General features: G+C 37.6%; 2 protein-coding genes across 2 annotated transcripts; both read left to right on the top strand.

Annotated features, from left to right (window-relative positions):
* The first annotated feature begins 2,554 nt into the window (after window positions 1-2,554).
* On the top strand, window positions 2,555-5,000 carry LOC116167697 (general transcriptional corepressor trfA-like). The gene is made up of 2 exons (XM_031483169.1): window positions 2,555-4,269; window positions 4,358-5,000. Exon 2 carries the CDS (start codon window positions 4,516-4,518, stop codon window positions 4,894-4,896), a length of 381 nt encoding a protein of 126 aa, XP_031339029.1. The 5' UTR covers window positions 2,555-4,269; window positions 4,358-4,515; the 3' UTR covers window positions 4,897-5,000.
* Window positions 5,001-6,390: 1,390 nt separating this feature from the next.
* LOC116167730 lies at window positions 6,391-8,700 on the top strand. Its single transcript, XM_031483224.1, has 3 exons — window positions 6,391-8,070; window positions 8,158-8,297; window positions 8,360-8,700. Exons 1-3 carry the CDS (start codon window positions 8,056-8,058, stop codon window positions 8,589-8,591), a joined length of 387 nt encoding a protein of 128 aa, XP_031339084.1. The 5' UTR covers window positions 6,391-8,055; the 3' UTR covers window positions 8,592-8,700.
* Window positions 8,701-19,636: the final 10,936 nt, after the last annotated feature.

The following is a 19,636-nucleotide window of genomic DNA, read 5'->3' as shown; positions in this document are numbered from 1 at the left end:
TCACATTCCTGCATGTAAAAGGTGCTGAGAGGAAACATGAACGAAACGTCAAGTGGTTGAAGGCGGTGACTGGTATGTGGAGGTAGGCAAATAATATGAACATGTTTTTTTCTAGCTGTTTCAAGTAAGGCAATATTTTTTGTGTGGCTTGCGTGACCATCTAGAATTAGTAAAATGGGTTGATCCGCAGTTGGCTGGGCATGTCGTAAAAAGTGATCGAACCATGTTGGGCAAAATATTTCTGTGTACATCCATCCAGAAGGATGGCATACAAGTTTTGTATCAGGCGGTGTCCCCTCTAACAATTCTAAATTTTCTCTTGCTCTTGGAAATATCATTAAAGGGGGAATATATCTTCCTGCTGCATTGAAACAAATGACTGACGTAGTCGTCGTTCCCCTTTCTGGTGAACTAAGTGTTCCCACTTGTTTTTTGCCTTTGATGGTTTGTTTGGAACCGTTGTGATTCCTGTCTCGTCAACATTATAAATTTGGCTTGGCGAGAACTTATAGCGATCATACAGTTCAATCAGCATGCTAAAAAATGCAGAAACGGTATGCCGGTTAAAGGCCGTAGCTCTAGCGATTGAGGTTTTTTCAGGAGTTCGTAGAGAAAGCCTCGAGTTTCGCTTTAAAAAGGTCAAAACCCAATCTTTTCCCGCCTTTCTCATCATTAAATGGATGAGTTATTCCGTTCCTTACAGCGAACTGATAAGCCAGATGCCTTAAATCTGATATCCTTAAGGCTGGGGTCTCTTGCCGTTATTTCTTTCATAAAGCTAACAGATGTCATTGTAGTCGTCATTATTTGCTGAAACGCTTGGACTCCGCCTTATCATTTAATACGACTACCTGCTCGAGAATCTGAGTCATATTTACATGTATCTTTAGCCGCCCACACTTTGTGAAATTAAATCCGTCTACATCCGTATATAAATGATAAGATTTTAATTGCATTTATTTCAGGTTACGTAGCTACCTTCTTATTTTTACGTTCGTTCCAGTTTTGTGAATTGATATTTTTATATAACAAAATACTTAGTGCTTTCAGGACACCTTATTTTGTTTACGTATTTACGGACTTTCTTACTTAAATATTAAATTTAGCGCTGAAGCTGAACTGTAGTTTTTATAATCACCACGTTAGTAAAAGCATTGTAAAAGTATACATATGGGGAGTTAGGTATTGCATTGGGGTAAAAAATGACCCCACACTTTTTGGGGCATCAGAAATCCGAATCAAACAAAATTCTTAGACATAAAGGAAGAGCTGGAAAGCTTTTGGGCAGAATGGCGTATGCGCAAATGTGTGAAAGTAACAAATAATTGTCAATTTTTGTATTATGACTAGACTAATTGCATTGAATGGAATAAAATTGGGTGCGTATGTTCTATAGAAAGTTTATTTTTTTGAAAAACGGAAAATTATAACTAAAAGTGTGAGCAGATGCAGTATTTTTTTCTCTAAAAGAAACATATTTAGACTTTTGCTCTAAAATAATTAGGGGAGCTAGTAATTGACTATAAAGAAATTACCATTGAAATCCTTATGCTGCGTCGCGCTGGGCACCACCCGGTATATGGTTGGAAAGAAAAAAAAACATGTATCAAACTATGAGCATTGAATTTATAAGTTATAAATTCAATGCTATGAGTAAAAATCCAATACGGCATCCATTTACAATGATGAAGTTGATGACAATATCTCGAAAACCGCCATTTTGAAAATTTTTTTCTGCGTGCATTGAATTTATCCCATCGAATCTTGCAACTTTTACTCTTTGTTACTAAAATATCTGAACTTTTTAAAAAATAACGATTTTCACTTTTTTTCAAAATATCGCATCGAAATATCCCTCCGCATCAAAAACTACACAATTTTGCCAATTTAACTGAATCTGTAAGTATGGGTAATAATAACAAAGATAGATATTATCTTACTCAATTTTAGACACCCTATATAGAACTACTTTAGGTAAAAAATTAGTTTGTGTAAATAAGAGTATTAGTACCTAAATAAGCGATCATTAGATATATATTCATAAATTACAAGATCGTATAATGTTAGAGGTTCCTATACCGATAGCAGGTACCTATCTACCTATGCACCAATAATAAATAGGTTTTTACATTAACTTTGAGATAAACTAAATATGGTAATAAAAATATCCAACAGTTTTATTCGCAAATACGTGGAGATCAAAAATGATTAACCGTAAAGAATCGATTTTAAAGAATTCTACATGGTGCAGTATGTACGGCAACGACAAAATTATAATGGTCCTTCGATGCTTAAAATGATAACCATACCTTTCTAATTACAATAAAATATCGATTGTTGAAAACCTCATCTAGAACAGAATTGTTTCCGTTCTCGATTTATCGTATAATCTAGACCAGGTTAGGTACATAGAACGACATAAGAATTTGATTTTATGATTTCTTTGGAAACTTTTTGGTAATTTGTAATTTTTTCATATTTGCGACCGTTGTCGAGAAATAAAAATACAATTTTCGGTAGGCACCTACTTAGCCAAATGAATGTATAATTTTTAAAATGACCTTAGCTTTATTTGGATAATCTCTTGATTTTATTTAGAGTCTTGACAGTTCGCATTTGAAATTGTATCTTGTGTTATATACAAATTACAGGTTTAATTTATAAAGTGTACGGTGAAGTTATAACATCCTGTAGATCAGTAACGAAACGTTTGCGGAGCTATGAATGTTTATATAAACTTTTAGTCATAAAATAAACCAAGAATTAGCCCCTTCCGTATTTGCATCACATTTAGGAATACCTTATGCAATTATACGTACATTGCGAGAATCAGGTAAAGTACCGATGAAGTAACCGATCTCGATAAGGGGAGGTGGATGGTGTTTGGTAGAAATCAATTCTTTTCGTTGAGACTTTTCATTAGAATACCTACCATGGATAAAATTACTTTCCAAAAAAATGCGCAAAAAACTGTTAAGTAATCAATAAATCGATTTAATTCAATCAAACGCCATACTATAACAAAGTTTGGGTTTTCAATTCGGTAGTGTGTCTTTTCATTTCTATTGATAGCCTGATACATAAATATAGAATAAGGATCCTACCAACGGTAAGTACATAGGTATAAATGAATATAAAGTATAATTGTGTTTTATATATTATATAGGAAGTAGGTGGGTATTTCTGTGTAATACGAGTGCAACATGTATCTCCACATGAACTTTACATATCATTGGACGATGTTATAATTTATTATGTAGATAAGAGTGAAGGTGTGAACCTTTAATTATTAGAATTTGCGTTCCTAATTTTCAGGAAAACGAAACGCCAAAAAAAGTTTTGGTTTTCATTGGCGTAATGTAGGTGAGTAAACTTACATATTGAAGTTTTTTTGAAAAAAAGCGGTTTTTTGACTGTAATTCCCAAACCAATTGAAATTTTTTTTTCAAAATTGTTCATTTTGTGTAGAATTATATTAGTTTACTACACTATAAATTTCAACAAATTCGGTTCACTGGTTCGCCTGAAAATTAGGCACGCAGTATCTCCATAACGTTATAAATGCAGACTCCAACCTTAAGCCAAAGTATCTGCTCTCCATGAACAGACAATGTTCTTTTGTTTTGAATTTCATCTCATAGGCGTACCCATTTTCTTAAATTTCTTCGCTTCTTTCGATTCTTGCCCTCTTCTTACGATTGTATTTACCTTTTCACGCTTTAAACGCTTCTTCCTTCCTTACTGTTTTCACTATTCTAATTTTCGAATCTTATGTGTACTATTTTATTCATTGTTACGCCTCTGATTCGTTTCAGGGCCATCTGTTGGTATTTCGTCTAAACTACGCTATTCTTTCCCGCTCTTTTCAAAAATCTGTTCTTCTTTTCCCTCTAACTTTTTATGTTCCTTAATTATTGGTTCGTTTTTTTCAAAATCTACGTTTCGTTTTCCGTTTTCGATAATTGTCATTTCTGTAGTGTGCTGTGAGGTGCGAAATTTTTATAGCCGCATTAATCCTGGCAATAATAATAAACGCGTGAAGTTGTCCCTTAAAAAGGCACCCTCGCAACAAGTGCAAACTGCTCCAACTATGTTGGGGCAGTTGCTCCTGCAACCAAACGTCATCACGACCATCAGTGCGCAACCGGCGGGTACGTCGGGTACAGGGGCGCGACAGGAAACACAGCGGATTCCTGATCAAACCCCTGTACCTGTAATATCCATAGCGGATAGTGACGTGGAGGACGAGTTCAATCGTCTGTTTGAAAGGTAAGTTTTCATTAATTTATACCTTTTTTTTAATTTAGTAAATGCGCTATGCAATACACTATTTCATACTATTTTCATTTTTTTCAAGCGTAACGCCCCCCACGTTACCTTCATCCACCCCGCTCCGGGCGCCGCCGCCACCACCACCACCGCAGTATGGTGGAAAAAATTTAGATTTGCTGCGGGGGGGAGGAACACGTCATTTTTAGTCCTGAAAGTCAGGACATCCTCCCCCCATACAGTCAAATGGATCCGGTGCTGCAGCAGCAACCTATGGAGCAGCAGCTGCATCACCAGTCACAACAACAGCACCAGCAGCAGCCCCAGCCCCAGCCCCAAGCCCAACTTCAACCCCAGGCTCAGCACCAGCAGTCCCAGCATCAGCAGCCCCCGCATCAGCAACAGCAAGCGGTTCCTCCAACCAACTTGGAGGAATTCCGAAATACTGGTGTGCAGTGGCTGCGTGCGTTGTTGGGGACGTACCGGCAGAGTGCTGGAGTTCACGAAGGGCGGATCGCCCAAATGCGAGCTGCCCTCGAACGTGAATCGCAGAACTTCGAGGTTTTGCGGAATAATATCCGCAAAACCGAGAATGTTCTGCGATTGCTCGAGGACGCGGAAGTGTAGTATTAAGATATTTTTAAGGTATTATAATTTAGTTAATAAGTAGTCTTAGTGTTATTTTAGTTATTGGGAGTTTTAGTTTTTCTTTAAATAAATAATTATCTTTACGTGCGTGTTATTATCACACATCATCAAATTCATAGCAATTTTTAAGGTAGTTCCTACTTTATAGTTTGAAAAAAAAACTCAAAGTCATAAATCTAAAACGCATTCAGGGCGATTAGCTTAATCATTGGTACAAGTCGCAAATTAATAAATTAATTTAGTTTAGTCCATACTTTTTCTGTCATTTAAAAGTCACGAACTTCATCCATTTCGATTTGTTAAGCAGGCCTGCCATATACAATGGATGCTCTTTTAAATAAAACTGTTTCTATTTCCTTGCATCACCCTGTATAAAACAAATTAATTTCAAAATGAGATACGTTTATTGGTTTACACATAGCTACTACGGAAAAATTGGCAACTCTATTTATTAAGCGTTTCCAAAAAAAAAATGGGAAATTACACTGAATTTAAAAGGCCATTTCCAAAAAAATATTAGTACCTTGACATTACACTGTCACGTTCACCCATTTCGAAGTTTAGTAGGTCTGCACTTGAAAGTGTTAATTGTGGAGGCTTTTTAAATTCACTTTTAAGTTACGCAAAAGTACTTCGTAATGCTGTTTCAATTTCACGGCATCACCCTGTATAAGAGAAATTCATTTCAAAATGAAATATGTGTTTATTGGTACATACTATATAAAAATTAACAACTTTACAAATGATTCATTACCTTAAACGTCCATTTCCAAAAAAGTAAAAAATTCAAATGTGCACATAACTTTTAAACGCGTATTTCCAACAAATAATGGTAAGAAGTTCAAAATTATTAAATCCAAAACACTAAACCTAAACGTATATTTCCAAAAAAGTAAAAAATCTAAAATTCCACTAGGAATATTAAACTTTACACTTTTTTATTTAATATCTAATGTGCATAGTTTTTGGTTTATGCACGAAAGTTCGTTATCAAACTTCACTTTCGTCCTATATCCGAATATTTTCACGTTGTTGAAGATGACGTCCTCCATTGGTGACACCATCTCCAATTGGCCCTGAGGGTCCATTAGTAACCCGTACGCATTCTTTCGGTCACCCACCGTTAACGTTTTCATTTTTCTTTGCGCCTCCAACATCTCCACATCAAATTTTAATTGCTTGATGTTTTTTATTAACGTTTCCAGCCTTCTCCTCTTCTGGACAGCTATCTCTACTTTAATCACTCCACCACGCCTAGTTACACTACCCTTCTTATGCATGTTTTCTCGATCAACACTGTTGCTTAATGAACTCATAGTCACGTAGGAAAGCCTTTTATTACAAATGTACAACTTTCAACTTGACACTATCGAGTGCCATGAAGGTTACCGCCAAGGAGCGGGTGACCTTGAAAATCCTCACCTCTACCTACTTTCCAAAGTCACCGACCGACGTTGAAGGTTTTCACCTCTATCTACTTCTCAAAGTCACCACCGAGAGCGACCTTGAAAGTCTTCACCTCTACCTACTTTCCAAAGTCACCGACTTTGAGCTTCACCTTGACCTACTTTCCAAGGCCACCACCAGGTGACCTCTGAATTTCACCTTGACCTACTTTCCAAGGCCACCACCAGGTGGCGAGTGACCTTGAACTGGTCCAGAACCGGCCCTATATAACTACTAACAATTTTTGGGATTTTACCGTACTCAACAAAAAGGATTTAGTATCCATCCTTTTAACTTGTGTTTCCGAGTACAACCAATATAAATATTTTAACTCTTGCTCGCCGGATTTCAACCCCTTTTGATCCGAGCGTTAATTTACTACCACCGATTGTAGCACCCAAAATATTGTATTGTTTCTACATTTAAGGCCCACACCATCTCGGCCTTGTATTTTTCCCCTACCTGTACCGTACTGCTTCAAACTCTTCGTCTTCAGTCTTCGTCGTCCGTCTTCAGTCTTCTATCGATACCCTCAAATTGCTTTCCATTTGATCCCTTCTACCCTCTTCCCTTATTTTCCCCACACTTAGCCACTGGTCTACTCACCGAATCTGCCGAAAAACCGCTGGACATCTTCAGGAGCCAGGAAAACAGCTAAGCACCTTCCAATTCACCGTTATTCACTTATGATTGCCCGTTAAGTTTATTTAAAAAAAAAACCATTAATTCAGTCATCTTACCATCCCTTTAATTAATTATTTCAGTCACTTTTGTGTCTTACTGTGAGACGAGATCTCGTTCCGTGATTTTTTTGCTTTAATTCCCTGTTATCGTTCCACTGCCATTTCTCATTCACCATCATTCGCCCTACAATAAAAATATTCCTATATCACTACTTTTCTCTATTTTGTCCTCCTTATTTGTCTTGCATTTCCAGATCACCAGGAGCAGGGTTCTAATTTTTCCTGTACGGCCAAATTTAACAAAAATTAGTGGCGCCTACATTCTCCGAGCAGTTTTTTTCAGTTTCGTCGAACCACCCCATACCACCGAGAGCAGCTGGAGCCGTAATGCTAGATTCTTCCCTTTCCTTCTAAATTTTCTTCGTCACAACTGTAAGCAACTAGTAGGTGTTCAAACGCTGATACTGAAGTTATTTGATTCCGAAAATCATACGATGTGTTGTTCTCACTTATTAAATATATCCCTCTTTAGTATTTTGCAAACGATAACAGAGAGTTTGTAATATATAGTAGAAATTTCCTTCCGTTTCTCAGTTCTATCGTCGTCGCGCAAGAGAATTAATTATTACCATGTCGTCACGTAAATCAAAACTATCACTTAAAAAAAATCGGCACCAGCTAACATTTTACAAAACATGTTGGAAAACAACGCACCGAAAAAAGTGGGGAACAGTAGTACTTAACGGATAATAATCTGTTCCCCCACTCGCCGAAAAAAGTGTTACCGGATAAGAATAAACCGTTCCAGACGCCGTTGATGGATGGTGACCAATGTAGTGTCATTACCATCCATTCGGATAACTCAACAGTCAAGTAAGTATCATTACTTTTTTCTTGGAATTTATGTAGCAATGATAATTTGTTATAGAACTCTTGCCCACCTGTGCGAGAATTTTGATGTGGAGTTAGTAATGGCGCAATTAGACGGAGGTGACGCTGCGGACCATTTATGCTCCAGCGAACGGTTAGTATAAAAGTTTATGTTTCATGAGATATAATAATAATAATGTTTGAAAGTACATGTTTCAAGAACACACCTATTTCTTTGTAGAGTTGTCCCAACGCCACATCTATCAGAGCGGCAGTAGTCTCCCACTCCGCCAGCAGAATTTCGCGCTCCTCTTCTACCTCTAGGCAGGTCGGAAAGTCCGAAGACGAACCGGTCGATCCAAGGGTGTGTGCGAAGAGACGGTGAGATGTTAAAAAAAATGAAATCGAATATAACTAATAGTTTGTTTCATCAATTGTTACAGGCGCAAATGTGGCAGAAAAAAATTAGAAACCCTGCTGAAAACCCATGGGCTGGAGGAGGGGTACACACCCGAGATGCCATCCACTTCGGCTGTTCCAATTGCTGCAGCGCGGGAGATTGCGTCACAAGCGCACCAACTCTGCTGCAGAAGTATGCAAATCAACTACAAGAAACGCAGGATCTCAATTAGAACGTCAAGTGGAGGCGTCCCGGATGGAAGAACGAAAAATTGAACCGTTACATTTTAAGTTTTGTAAATGTTTGTGGTAGAAAATAGTGTATATAGTTGTAGTAAATAAAAGGTTGTAAGATAGTTTTAATAAATAAAAGGTTGTAAGATAATTGTCGTTTACATTGAACAAAAAAATTGTTCACATTACCTACTAATCAAGAAATGTGACATTGGAATAAGTTCAAAAATTTTGCGCTCCTGGAATTTTTAAATTTGTCGTGGGTTCTATGCAGTTTAAAAAATTTTCTCAAAGGCAAATGCATTTTATAAGAAGTGTTTTATCTATTGAAAGTATAATTTTCCAAAAATTTCAATGCATTACCGCAAAATGAGGTCCTCTACATATTACCGAAAAGTGCCGTGAAAATTTAATTTGTACTTACACATTTGCGCTTAATGATAGAACGTCAAAGCGTCCTACTAGCAGGACCGCGGTCCTGCTGGAAGGACGCATGTCGGACATCACGCATTTTAATAGGAAATTGTGCTTCTAGCAGGACGTAATGCCCTCTATTGTATTCCCCGGAAAATTTTAGTTCTAAATGATGTAAATTTTAACCCGATTGCATCAGTAGGAGAAAAGTTACGGACGAAGACGATTGTTTTGAGAATTTCAGTGGCGTACTTGTATATTATACAATGCCTCGGAAATTTCAGTTAGGTGATAGAGTTCAAACTAAAGCTACTAACTTTGACAAACCGGGTGCAAATAGTTGGAGTGTGTCGATTTTTGGTGCGAATCATTTAGAGGCAATATGTAGCGGCACTGTTCAACAAATCGATGATCGTATTGCCACCGTTTTATGGGATTGGATAACGAACAAATGCGTATTCCCACAGCTTTGTTGGAGAAAATTGGTAAGCATTTTTAAAGCAGTTTTTTTTGTTTTATTATGAGTACCACCAGATGGATGAATGCTATTACTATGAGGTTTATAATTTTAGAAACAACATCAAAAACAGTTCCCTGTAGCAGCAAAAGGAACTACGATAGATGTCTAGAGTTGGATTATAATGCGATGCCAATAAGAACAATCACCCGACTTTACTTGGTAGTGAACCAGAATACCATGAAAGTGCCTCTTCTTCCAGTGATAGTGACATAGAAGATGATGAGGATGCTGAAGTTGCTGATCATGTTAATGTGGCATCTGAAATGGAAATGGAGAATGTGTTGGTGCACGATACTATTTGGAAATTTGGAGTAGTCAATAGAGTAGATAATTATACAGAAAATAAATATAGGCCAATACTGCGCACCGCCAATATCCATAATATGAATGAACTGGATATGTGGCTCCTATTTTTTCCAGTAGAAAATATTGACAATATTCTTCAGGCCTGTAATTTTGATGTGGATCCCGAAACAAAACAGATTGACAAGGGTGAGTTTTTCAAACTCATAGGTCTGCTTTATGCTATGAGCACAAATATTCTACACAGTCGAAGGGAGTATTGGTGCACAAAAGAGGAAAATATGCTGTTTCCACCACCTGCGTTTGGGCGAAGGTTTGGAATTGGATACCACCGATTCGAGTATGTTCTTCAACATTTATCCTTTTCTAAAGAAAACCAAAATGATGACAGATGGAGGTGTATACAATCCCTAATAGACATGCTACATGAAAAATGGTGTGATATTATTCAACCAGGGTACAAACTATGTGTCGACGAGTCTATGTTTTCATGGTACGGCCGTGGCAATTATGATCCAAATGGAATGCCATCAGTAGGGGAGACCGGGGCACTTTCGGACACGGGGCACATTCGGACAGTTCAAATTTACCGCGTTAAGGGTGTGTTAAACAGCTAAGCAGTTGGTAATACTCTTCTCTAGTGTGTATAAGTGGCTCACGAAAACGTTGGCGGTTTAACGTGATTTTGTGCAAATTTATAGTGAAATTGGTGTTTTTGTAAGGTATGATATACTTTGTTACTTATTAGTCATAAAGGTGTACACACGCAGTTGGGAAAATATTACAAAATTCAGTTTGTTCACTATAATAGTCAATGTTTTTCGCATTTTGGGGTTATACTATTCAAATGCTAAAGCCAAGCCTTTACCGAAATTTTACCGCTTAAAAAAATGCGGCATTCCGGGGCACATCCGGACAAAACCGCCGGGGCAGCTTCGGACTGTCCGAATGTGCCCCGTTTGGATCAATGGTACAGCATTACATTATTTACAGATGGTTCGCCACTACAAAAGAAAAAATTTGAGGCAAGAGGTTTCGAAGATAACAATAAAATCTGCAATACGAGACCACGTTGTTAATAAATTATCAATTAGGGAAGTTGCGGTAAAATTGTTGTAAATATCAGAAATTCACCCACTAGTAGCGACATCTGTTCTTCTTGTTTTTGTTACGCGCTGCCTACGCATCGCTTGCTTTTAGTGAAGTATGTAAAATACAGTACTTCGGGCAACACGCGTCTCTTTTATTCCTGCAACTATTAACAGCATTCCCATCTTCTTTGCCGCTTCAGAAGCTAAATTATAATAGGTTATGGGCCCAGTGTCATAGAAGATAGGAGAATCGCGTAAATAATAGGGTAATATAAATTAAACGCAGTTTAGTGTCGTGTCCGTTAAGTGTAGTCGTTCAACAAAATGGCCGTCAACTACTTGACCAGTGTGCCAAAGCTTCTTGGTCGCGAGAACTACGACGAATGGTCTTTTGCCGTGGAAAATGTGTTTGTACTTGAAGGATTAAGTAAATGCATGGATGGCACTGAAGAAGATACTACTCTCAATATGAAGGCGAAGGCGAAACTAATTCTAACCATAGATCCTTCTTTGTTTCCGCACGTGAAAGAGGCGAAAACGGCTAAAGAAGTGTGGGCGAATTTAAAGAAATTGTACGACGACAATGGATTTATGCGGAAAATCGGGCTCCTGCGTACATTAATATCCGCTAGACTGGAAAATCACGACTCGATGGAATCCTACATAAATCAAATAGTCGAAACATCGCAGAAGTTACGCCGTACCGGTTTCAGTATTGATGAAGAGTGGGTGGGATCCTTGTTATTAGCAGGATTACCAGAGAAATATTCTCCCATGATAATGGCGGTTGAGCATTCCGGTATAAGCATAACAACGGACTCCATTAAAACCAAGCTATTAGACATGCAGATAGATGGCAGCAGTAACAACAGTGGTGCTTTAGTAGCGAGCAAGACAAACTACAGATCGAGTCACCGTAAGGGATCGAAAGGTGGCGCTAGTGGTTCGTGGTCGCGTGCCAAAGAATCAGCTGATGTTGCAACCAATTCGCAAACAGCTTCGGTAAACAAAAACAAAAGGGACTTGAACAATATCGTGTGCTTTAAGTGCAGGCAGAATGGACATTACATGTCAAAATGTCCCAACAACAACAACAAAAATGAAGGAGGTTTTAGTGCCGTCTTTTCAACCGAACAGTTTACTACTTCAGACTGGTACATCGATAGTGGTGCTAGCATTCATTTGACTGCGAATAAGGAATGGCTTAAGAATGTAAGTAAGCCTTATTTATCGGACATTGTTGCAGCTAACCAATCGAGACTTGTTGTTGAGTGTTCCGGTGATGTTGAAATTGAGACTGTGGCTGCTGACCTTCAGTATCGCGTTTTATTGAAGAATGTCCAATATGTCCCGGGTTTGACGACAAATTTATTGTCCGTGTCACAACTCATCAGTAATGGTAACCAGGTATGTTTCGACAACAATGGTTGCGAAGTGTACAATCCAAAGGGCATTTTGGTGGCAACGGCTAGCTTGAACAACAATGTATACAAGCTGAATGTCCCCAATAATGGTGCTGGTTGTTTATTGGCAAGCAGTAACGTATGGCACCGACGCTTGGGTCACATCAACAACTCCTATTTAAATAAAACAAGTAAATTGGTCGAAGGGCTTGTTTATAAGGGTCGTGCTAATGTAAGCAATTGTCAAGTTTGTTGTCAGGGCAAACAAACACGAACATCGTTCCCTAACAAAGGTTCCCGTGCAAATGGAGTACTGCAGGTAATACACAGCGACATTTGTGGTCCAATGGAGACAGTATCGTTAGGAGGTGCTCGATATTTTTTAACATTTATCGACGACTACAGCCGCATGTGCTTTGTTTACTTTGTGAAGACCAAAGATGAGACGTTCGAAAAATTTAAGAATTTCAAGACATTAGTTGAGAACCAACAAAATGTAACAATCAAGGTGTTGAGAACCGATAATGGAGGAGAGTATTGCGGCAAGGATTTCCAGGCGTACCTCAAGGATGCTGGCATCATCCACCAGAGAACTAACAGTCACACTCCTGAGCAAAATGGATTGGCTGAAAGGTTCAATCGAACATTGGTTGAAAAGGCCAAGTGTTTGATGTTTGACGAGAATGTAAGCAAGTCTTTGTGGGCGGAAGCATGCAATACAGCCTGTTATCTGAAGAATCGCTCAATATCAGCAGGCATTTCAAAAACACCATATGAAATCTGGACTGGCAAAAAACCCAACGTTTCCCATTTGCGTGTTTATGGCAGTGTAGTTATGGTTCACGTCCCGAGAGCAAACAGGAGGAAATGGGATCACAAGTCTGTGAAGCACATTCTAGTGGGTTATGACGACAGTATTAAAGGCTATCGTTGCTATAATCCGGTTACAAGAAAGGTAACGACCAGTCGAGATGTGATGATAATGGAAAACATCGACACAACACTATCAACGAATAATGACACCGAGGTACCAGATTCAGTGGGGGTGGAAGACGAGCACATAGAAGATTCGTGTGCAGACGAATCCATTTCTGAAGGAGACCTCAAAGACACCGTCGACTTCACAGACACAGATAGCGAGTATGTACCCGACACAGTTGTTGAACAGGAGACACCTATCGCAGTGCAACTTCCGAGAAGGACCGAGAGGCCTCATCAACCAAAGGTATGGGATGATTATGTCACATATCTAGGTGGTAGTAATGTTGTAGAAGGACCATCCAATGCAGATCTTCCAAAAACTGTTACCGAAGCGCTTTCCGGGCAGGATGGCTGTAAATGGAAACAGGCGATGTTGGACGAGATTCACTCATTCGAGGAGAACGGTACCTGGGAGTTGGTGGACCCTCCAGAAAACGCTACGATAATGGAAAACAAGTGGGTGTTTAAATTAAAGTGTGATAGTGAAAATAATGTTCGTTATAGAGCCAGGTTAGTGGCAAAAGGTTATTCACAGAAAGAAGGTGTGGATTATAATGAAACTTTTGCGCCTGTTGTTAGACATTCAACATTAAGAATCTTGTTATCGTTAGGTGTACAGTTACAATTAAGAATTACTCACTTAGATGTAAGTACTGCATTCCTTAATGGTATTTTAAGAGAGAATGTTTATATGAAGCAACCTGAAGGTTTTGTTAAACATTGTAGAAATAAGGTTTACAAATTGAACAAAGCTGTGTATGGCTTAAAACAGGCCAGCCGTGCTTGGTATGAAAAGGTTCATGCAGTTTTGCTCAATATTCATTACAAAAATTCAAAGTTTGAACCATGTCTGTATATTAAAAGGGGTGAAAACAATTTGCTAACGATAATCGCCTTGTATGTAGACGATTTTTTTGTTTTCTGTAATGATAGTGTTGAACTACAGTTTCTTGAGAGTAATTTAAAAACTCATTTTAAGATAAAGAATCTTGGAGATGTTAAGCAATGTTTAGGATTAAGAGTTACTCAAAATCATAATGAAAATTTCATTGCTATTGATCAAGAAAATTACATCAATGAAATTTTAAAACGTTTTGGCATGTTAGATTGTAAAGCAGTTTATACTCCGTTGGAAAGTAATATTGGTATAAGCAATGTAGACGGTGAATTTTGTGATGAAAAATTTCCTTATAAAGAGTTAATTGGTAGTTTAATGTATCTGGCCGTCATGACTCGTCCTGATATTTCTTATGCCGTAAGTGTACTTAGTCAGTATAATACTTGTTACACGAAGGTTCATTGGCAGTGTGCCAAACGATTGTTAAGGTATTTAAAAGGAACTAAACACTTTTCCATGAAATTCATTGACAATCAGTCAGGTTTAGTTGGTTTTGCAGATGCTGACTGGGGTTCTGACAAGCATAATAGGAAATCATACACTGGATACGTTTTTAAATTAAATGGAAATTGTATTTCATGGAGGAGTTGTAAACAAAGAAGTGTAGCTTTGTCAACGACAGAGGCCGAGTATATGGCTTTAAGCGAAGCAGCTAAGGAAGCCATGTACTTGAATAAACTTGTCTTCGAACTGACTGGGAAATCGGATTGTGTTGTAATACATAATGACAATCAGAGTGCTCAGAAATTAGCTAACAATCCAGTTTTTCACGAGCGTTCAAAGCACATCGATATTAGATACCATTTTTTACGAGATGCTGTCGCCAACAATGAAATAGATATACAATATATTCCCACAAATGAAATGGTAGCTGATGTGTTGACCAAGCCTTTAGCTAATCGAAAACATATGACTTTTGTAAAAGCTTTAGGTTTAAGTGATTAAAAGTACAAATTTGTGTGAATTTATGATAAGTGGGGGTGTTGTAAATATCAGAAATTCACCCACTAGTAGCGACATCTGTTCTTCTTGTTTTTGTTACGCGCTGCCTACGCATCGCTTGCTTTTAGTGAAGTATGTAAAATACAGTACTTCGGGCAACACGCGTCTCTTTTATTCCTGCAACTATTAACAGCATTCCCATCTTCTTTGCCGCTTCAGAAGCTAAATTATAATAAAAATATGATATAAAAAAATCTACATTACATGATAAAGTGAAATCTTTTTTGAAAAGTGGTAAGAATTTAGAAGATTCTGGAAACGACTCATCCGACGAAGAAGCCGCGGTTTCCAAATATGCGACTCGACAAGTATTTACAATTAAAGAAGAGAAAGAGATAGAAAAATATTTAATTGATTCCTCAAATTTACATTTTGGCTTAACATACAATATTACAAAGAAGTTGGCTTATGATTACGCGGCTCATTTAAAAAAAAAGTACCAGATTCTTGGAATATCAGGAAAGAGGCTGGCGAAGACTGGATGGCCTCCTTCATGAAAAGGCACCCTGGCTTATCATATCGAAAGCCAGAAAATACTAGCTTAGCTCGTGCTAGTGCCTTTAATAAGCATAACGTCAGTCTTTTTTTGCAAATTATACAGAGGTCCAAAGGAAATACAACTTTACTGCAGATAGAATATTTAATACAGACGAAACTGGCATAACAACAGTACTCCAAACAACCAAAGTGATTGCCACAACAGGCAAGAAGCAAGTTGGCCAAATTGTTTCTAGCGAAAGGGGAACACTTACTACATTTTGTGGGATTATTTCTGCTGCCGGTCTCACTATTCCTCCTGTATATATTTTTCCTAGAACCAGATTGAAGGACGAATATATGCAAGGTGCTGTAGCGTACGGATCAAAGTCTGAATGGATGACCGCAGAACTTTTCGTTAAACTCTTACAGCACATTAGGAAGTTTGTCAATTGCACACCTGACTCTCCAATATTGTTAATTCTCGACAACCATGAGACACATGCGTCATTAAATGCGATTAATTATTGCAGAGAACAAGGAATTGTTTTATTGTCATTTCCGCCACACTGCACGCATAGGATGCAGCCACTGGATATATGTGTTTATGGACCATTTAAAACAAGATGCAAAGCTTCGTTTAATGACCACATGCTGAGTAATCCTGGAAAAATTATTAAAATAAGTGACATCGCAAGATTGACTGCCGAGACATACCTTCAATCATTTACTGCAGCTAATATTGTTAAAAGTTTTTTACGGTCTGGATTATGGCCAATTAACACGTTAGTGTTTAATGATTCAGATTTTTTCACTGCGTCAGTCACCGATCGAGATGACCCTACACTTCCTGTTATTCTAGACAGTTCCGCCATTGTGGAAACTTCGGAAGACGTTTCTAAAGATTTAAATGATCATTCAAAGCAAATAGTTAATCCTGTACTAGAAGACATTCTACAAGTTGATGATATGCTGTCAAATAAACTCCATAACATTAGACCTTTACCAAAAGCTCCTCCTAGGATTAACACCAAACCTTCCAGAAAAGGCAAGTCGCGCATTTACACAAGTACTCCTGAGAAGATAAGAATAGAAGAACTGCAAAAGGCCAAAGAACAAAAACAAAACAATTCTGCAAAGCAGATGGCCAAAAGAAAACTCGTTGATGAACCTCCGCAAAAACTTTCAACAACACAAAAAAAGAAACATTTACGAAATTTATCAGAATCTTCAGAATCAGAAATTGCCGATTCCTCAGATTCCAATTTTGAACTGGACTGTGAAGACGAAGACGATCTGCTAAAATTGATAGATAGTGATGATATAAATTAAGGGGATTACTTACGAGGGTCGTTTGATATCTACCCTGTTTCGTAATGTTCAAATGATCAGACCGCCATCTAGTGGCGCCAGTTTAAAGGTACATCTTTGTGAAGTACTTATGTAAAATATCAAGCATGTGGAATCATTTGTTTTGTTTTGGCAGTCGTTTGAATGACAGCGTTTCGACCTTTATTTAAAAATGGATAAAATTAGAATTCGGAGTGTGATATATTTCTTCTATTTGAAGAAGATGTCGGCGAAGGAGATTCACGAAAGGACATCAGTTACGTTGGGTGATTCTACCCCTTCGTACGAAACAGTTCGCAAGTGGGTGAGCGAGTTCAAAATGGGCAGAACGAGCTTAGCCGACGCGCCTGGAGCTCCAATTTCCGCTGTTACTCCAGAAATCATCGTCAAACTCCACGATTTGGTAATGAGAGACCGGCGTATAAAGGTGCGTGAGTTAGCTGATAGTGTGGGCATTTCGACGGAGAGGGTGCATCATGTATTGCATCACGAATTTCACATGAAGCAAAGTAATAAAAAAGCTGTTCCTTCCTGCAGCAAAGATGTTGAAGAAGAAGTGGAGGTACCATTGTGCTCATCAGAAATAGTAGCGGTACTAGCTCCCGACAAAGATGTTGTGTCAAGAAAAACTGATAGGGATAAGGAAGTTAATAAAAAAGTTCTCCCTTCTTGCAGCAAGGATGCAGACAAAAAGCCTAAATGTTTCCCAAAAGTAGTCTTGGAACCAGTCTCCTGTTCCTCAGTTGTTTCTTGTTCTTCAAATATAGCCTCTCCTCGCCGTTCTCCAAAAGTTCTAAAGGAAACTGGCATTTTGTCTCAAAACCAAATTTGCAGTCCACGTGACATAATACCAGTGCCCCAGGTGAAGGAGACTAATAAACAGAAACCAACTCGTAATAAAGGAAAAACTGCAGTGTTAACTGCAAGTCCGTATTATCGTGAACTGTTAGACAAAAATAGTCTAGCTCCAGATCCGCAGAAGATAGATAATACTGTAAAAGTACTTTTTGGAAACAAAAAAAAAGGCAAGCCGGGACATCATCAAGGTAAACGCAAAAGGGTGGGACACGTTTCTGCACAAGGTTGTGAAAATGATGATGACACAAGATGTATTCTTTGCGATGGTGAATTCCTGAAATCTAGTTCTGGAGAAAGCTGGATATCGTGCAGTCACTGCGAAGGATGGGCTCACGAAAAATGTACCGCCTATGACAGGCAGTCTAAAAATGCTTTTGTATGCGACTTTTGTGAATAAAATTTTCCATTTCACTTTGCTTCGTATAGAGTTCCACTTTACCCCACTGAAGGGGCAAAGAGGAATAATTTTCTTTTTTTTTTGATTTTTTTTTTTGAAAAACCCTTCACTTTAGATATCATATATCACCGTCCTTTTTAAAGGACGATATAAACTTTTGATTGGCAGCTTTTTTACACCTTCTTTTTAAATATTAAGATCGTCAACTAAAAAAAAAAGTATCATTCCGCTTTGCCCCACTTTCCCCTACATCTTTCAAAAATGGAAAACGCCATGGAAAACTTAACAGTAAGTACAGTAATTTATTCTAATGCTTAAATTAACCTTACACAACTACTAATTACATTACAAAACAATAAAATTAACGTACAATATTTTAGAACACCTGATATATGGGAATGGGCAAAAACAAACGCCACGAACTCCCACATTTGCCTCCCTTGCCCAAATGGGATCAAACTCGCTTTGTTATTTATGGCACCAAATGAAGCACTAAGCATACAAGCACTATACAAGTGCTTAAAAAATTGTATAGATCCGTTTATCGCAACGAATTTTTAACAAAAAATTGCAACGATTCCCGGCATGGGGACAGCTTTGGACCCTGCCATCACTAAAAAAATGCTCCAATACATCCTACAGCCAACCGATTATAGGGTCCTTATTTGCAAGGACCCTATAAAAAAAAGGTAAATATACGTTTCATTTTGATCACAAATTTTAATTCGATACAAATTTACAGCCGCATCAAAATTTTGTTCCTAAATGGTAAGTTTCAAACAATTAAATGAAAATTCTAACTTATCGTTTACAGGAAAAAAAAATAAGCCTTACGGAAGGCAAAGAAATTAATTTTAAGTGTTCTGTTCTTTTTTTTTTCTATTTCATTTTCATTTTTCTCAACTTCATTCGTTTAATTTTTTTTCTATATTTTTTGATTTCATTTAATTCTTCATTATCATTTAATATTGTTTCTTCATTTTTTCAATTCATTATTTTGTATAATTAAATTTTCTATACCTCTATGCATTTCTTTCTTTTCCATCTATTGGAAGACTTACTGGACTCCGATAATTTCAGCTTACACATCTAAATTATAACAAAACAATAATATTAAAAATAAAAATTACTTTTACGCTCATCTTACCAAACAGAGTAGATACAGTTGTACAATCTTGACATCAAGAATTACGTATATTTAAAAAACAGAAGATACAGTTCAACTGAAAAACAAATGTATCATTGTATTTATATTATCGAACAAAAAATAAACACCTACTAACTTTTTTGCTATAAAAATGACCTGTTACAACATTTATGTCGGGTTTCACAATAGATGATTAAGGTTAATCACAGATTATAAAATATTAGAATGGGAAACAAAATAGTGTAT

Source organism: Photinus pyralis, unplaced genomic scaffold (genome assembly GCF_008802855.1).
Source record: "Photinus pyralis isolate 1611_PpyrPB1 unplaced genomic scaffold, Ppyr1.3 Ppyr1.4_LG1, whole genome shotgun sequence".
In the NCBI taxonomy this organism is placed as follows: domain Eukaryota; kingdom Metazoa; phylum Arthropoda; class Insecta; order Coleoptera; family Lampyridae; genus Photinus; species Photinus pyralis.
The sequence above is the reverse complement of the archived record's forward strand: the minus strand, read 5'-3'. Positions and strand labels throughout refer to the sequence as shown.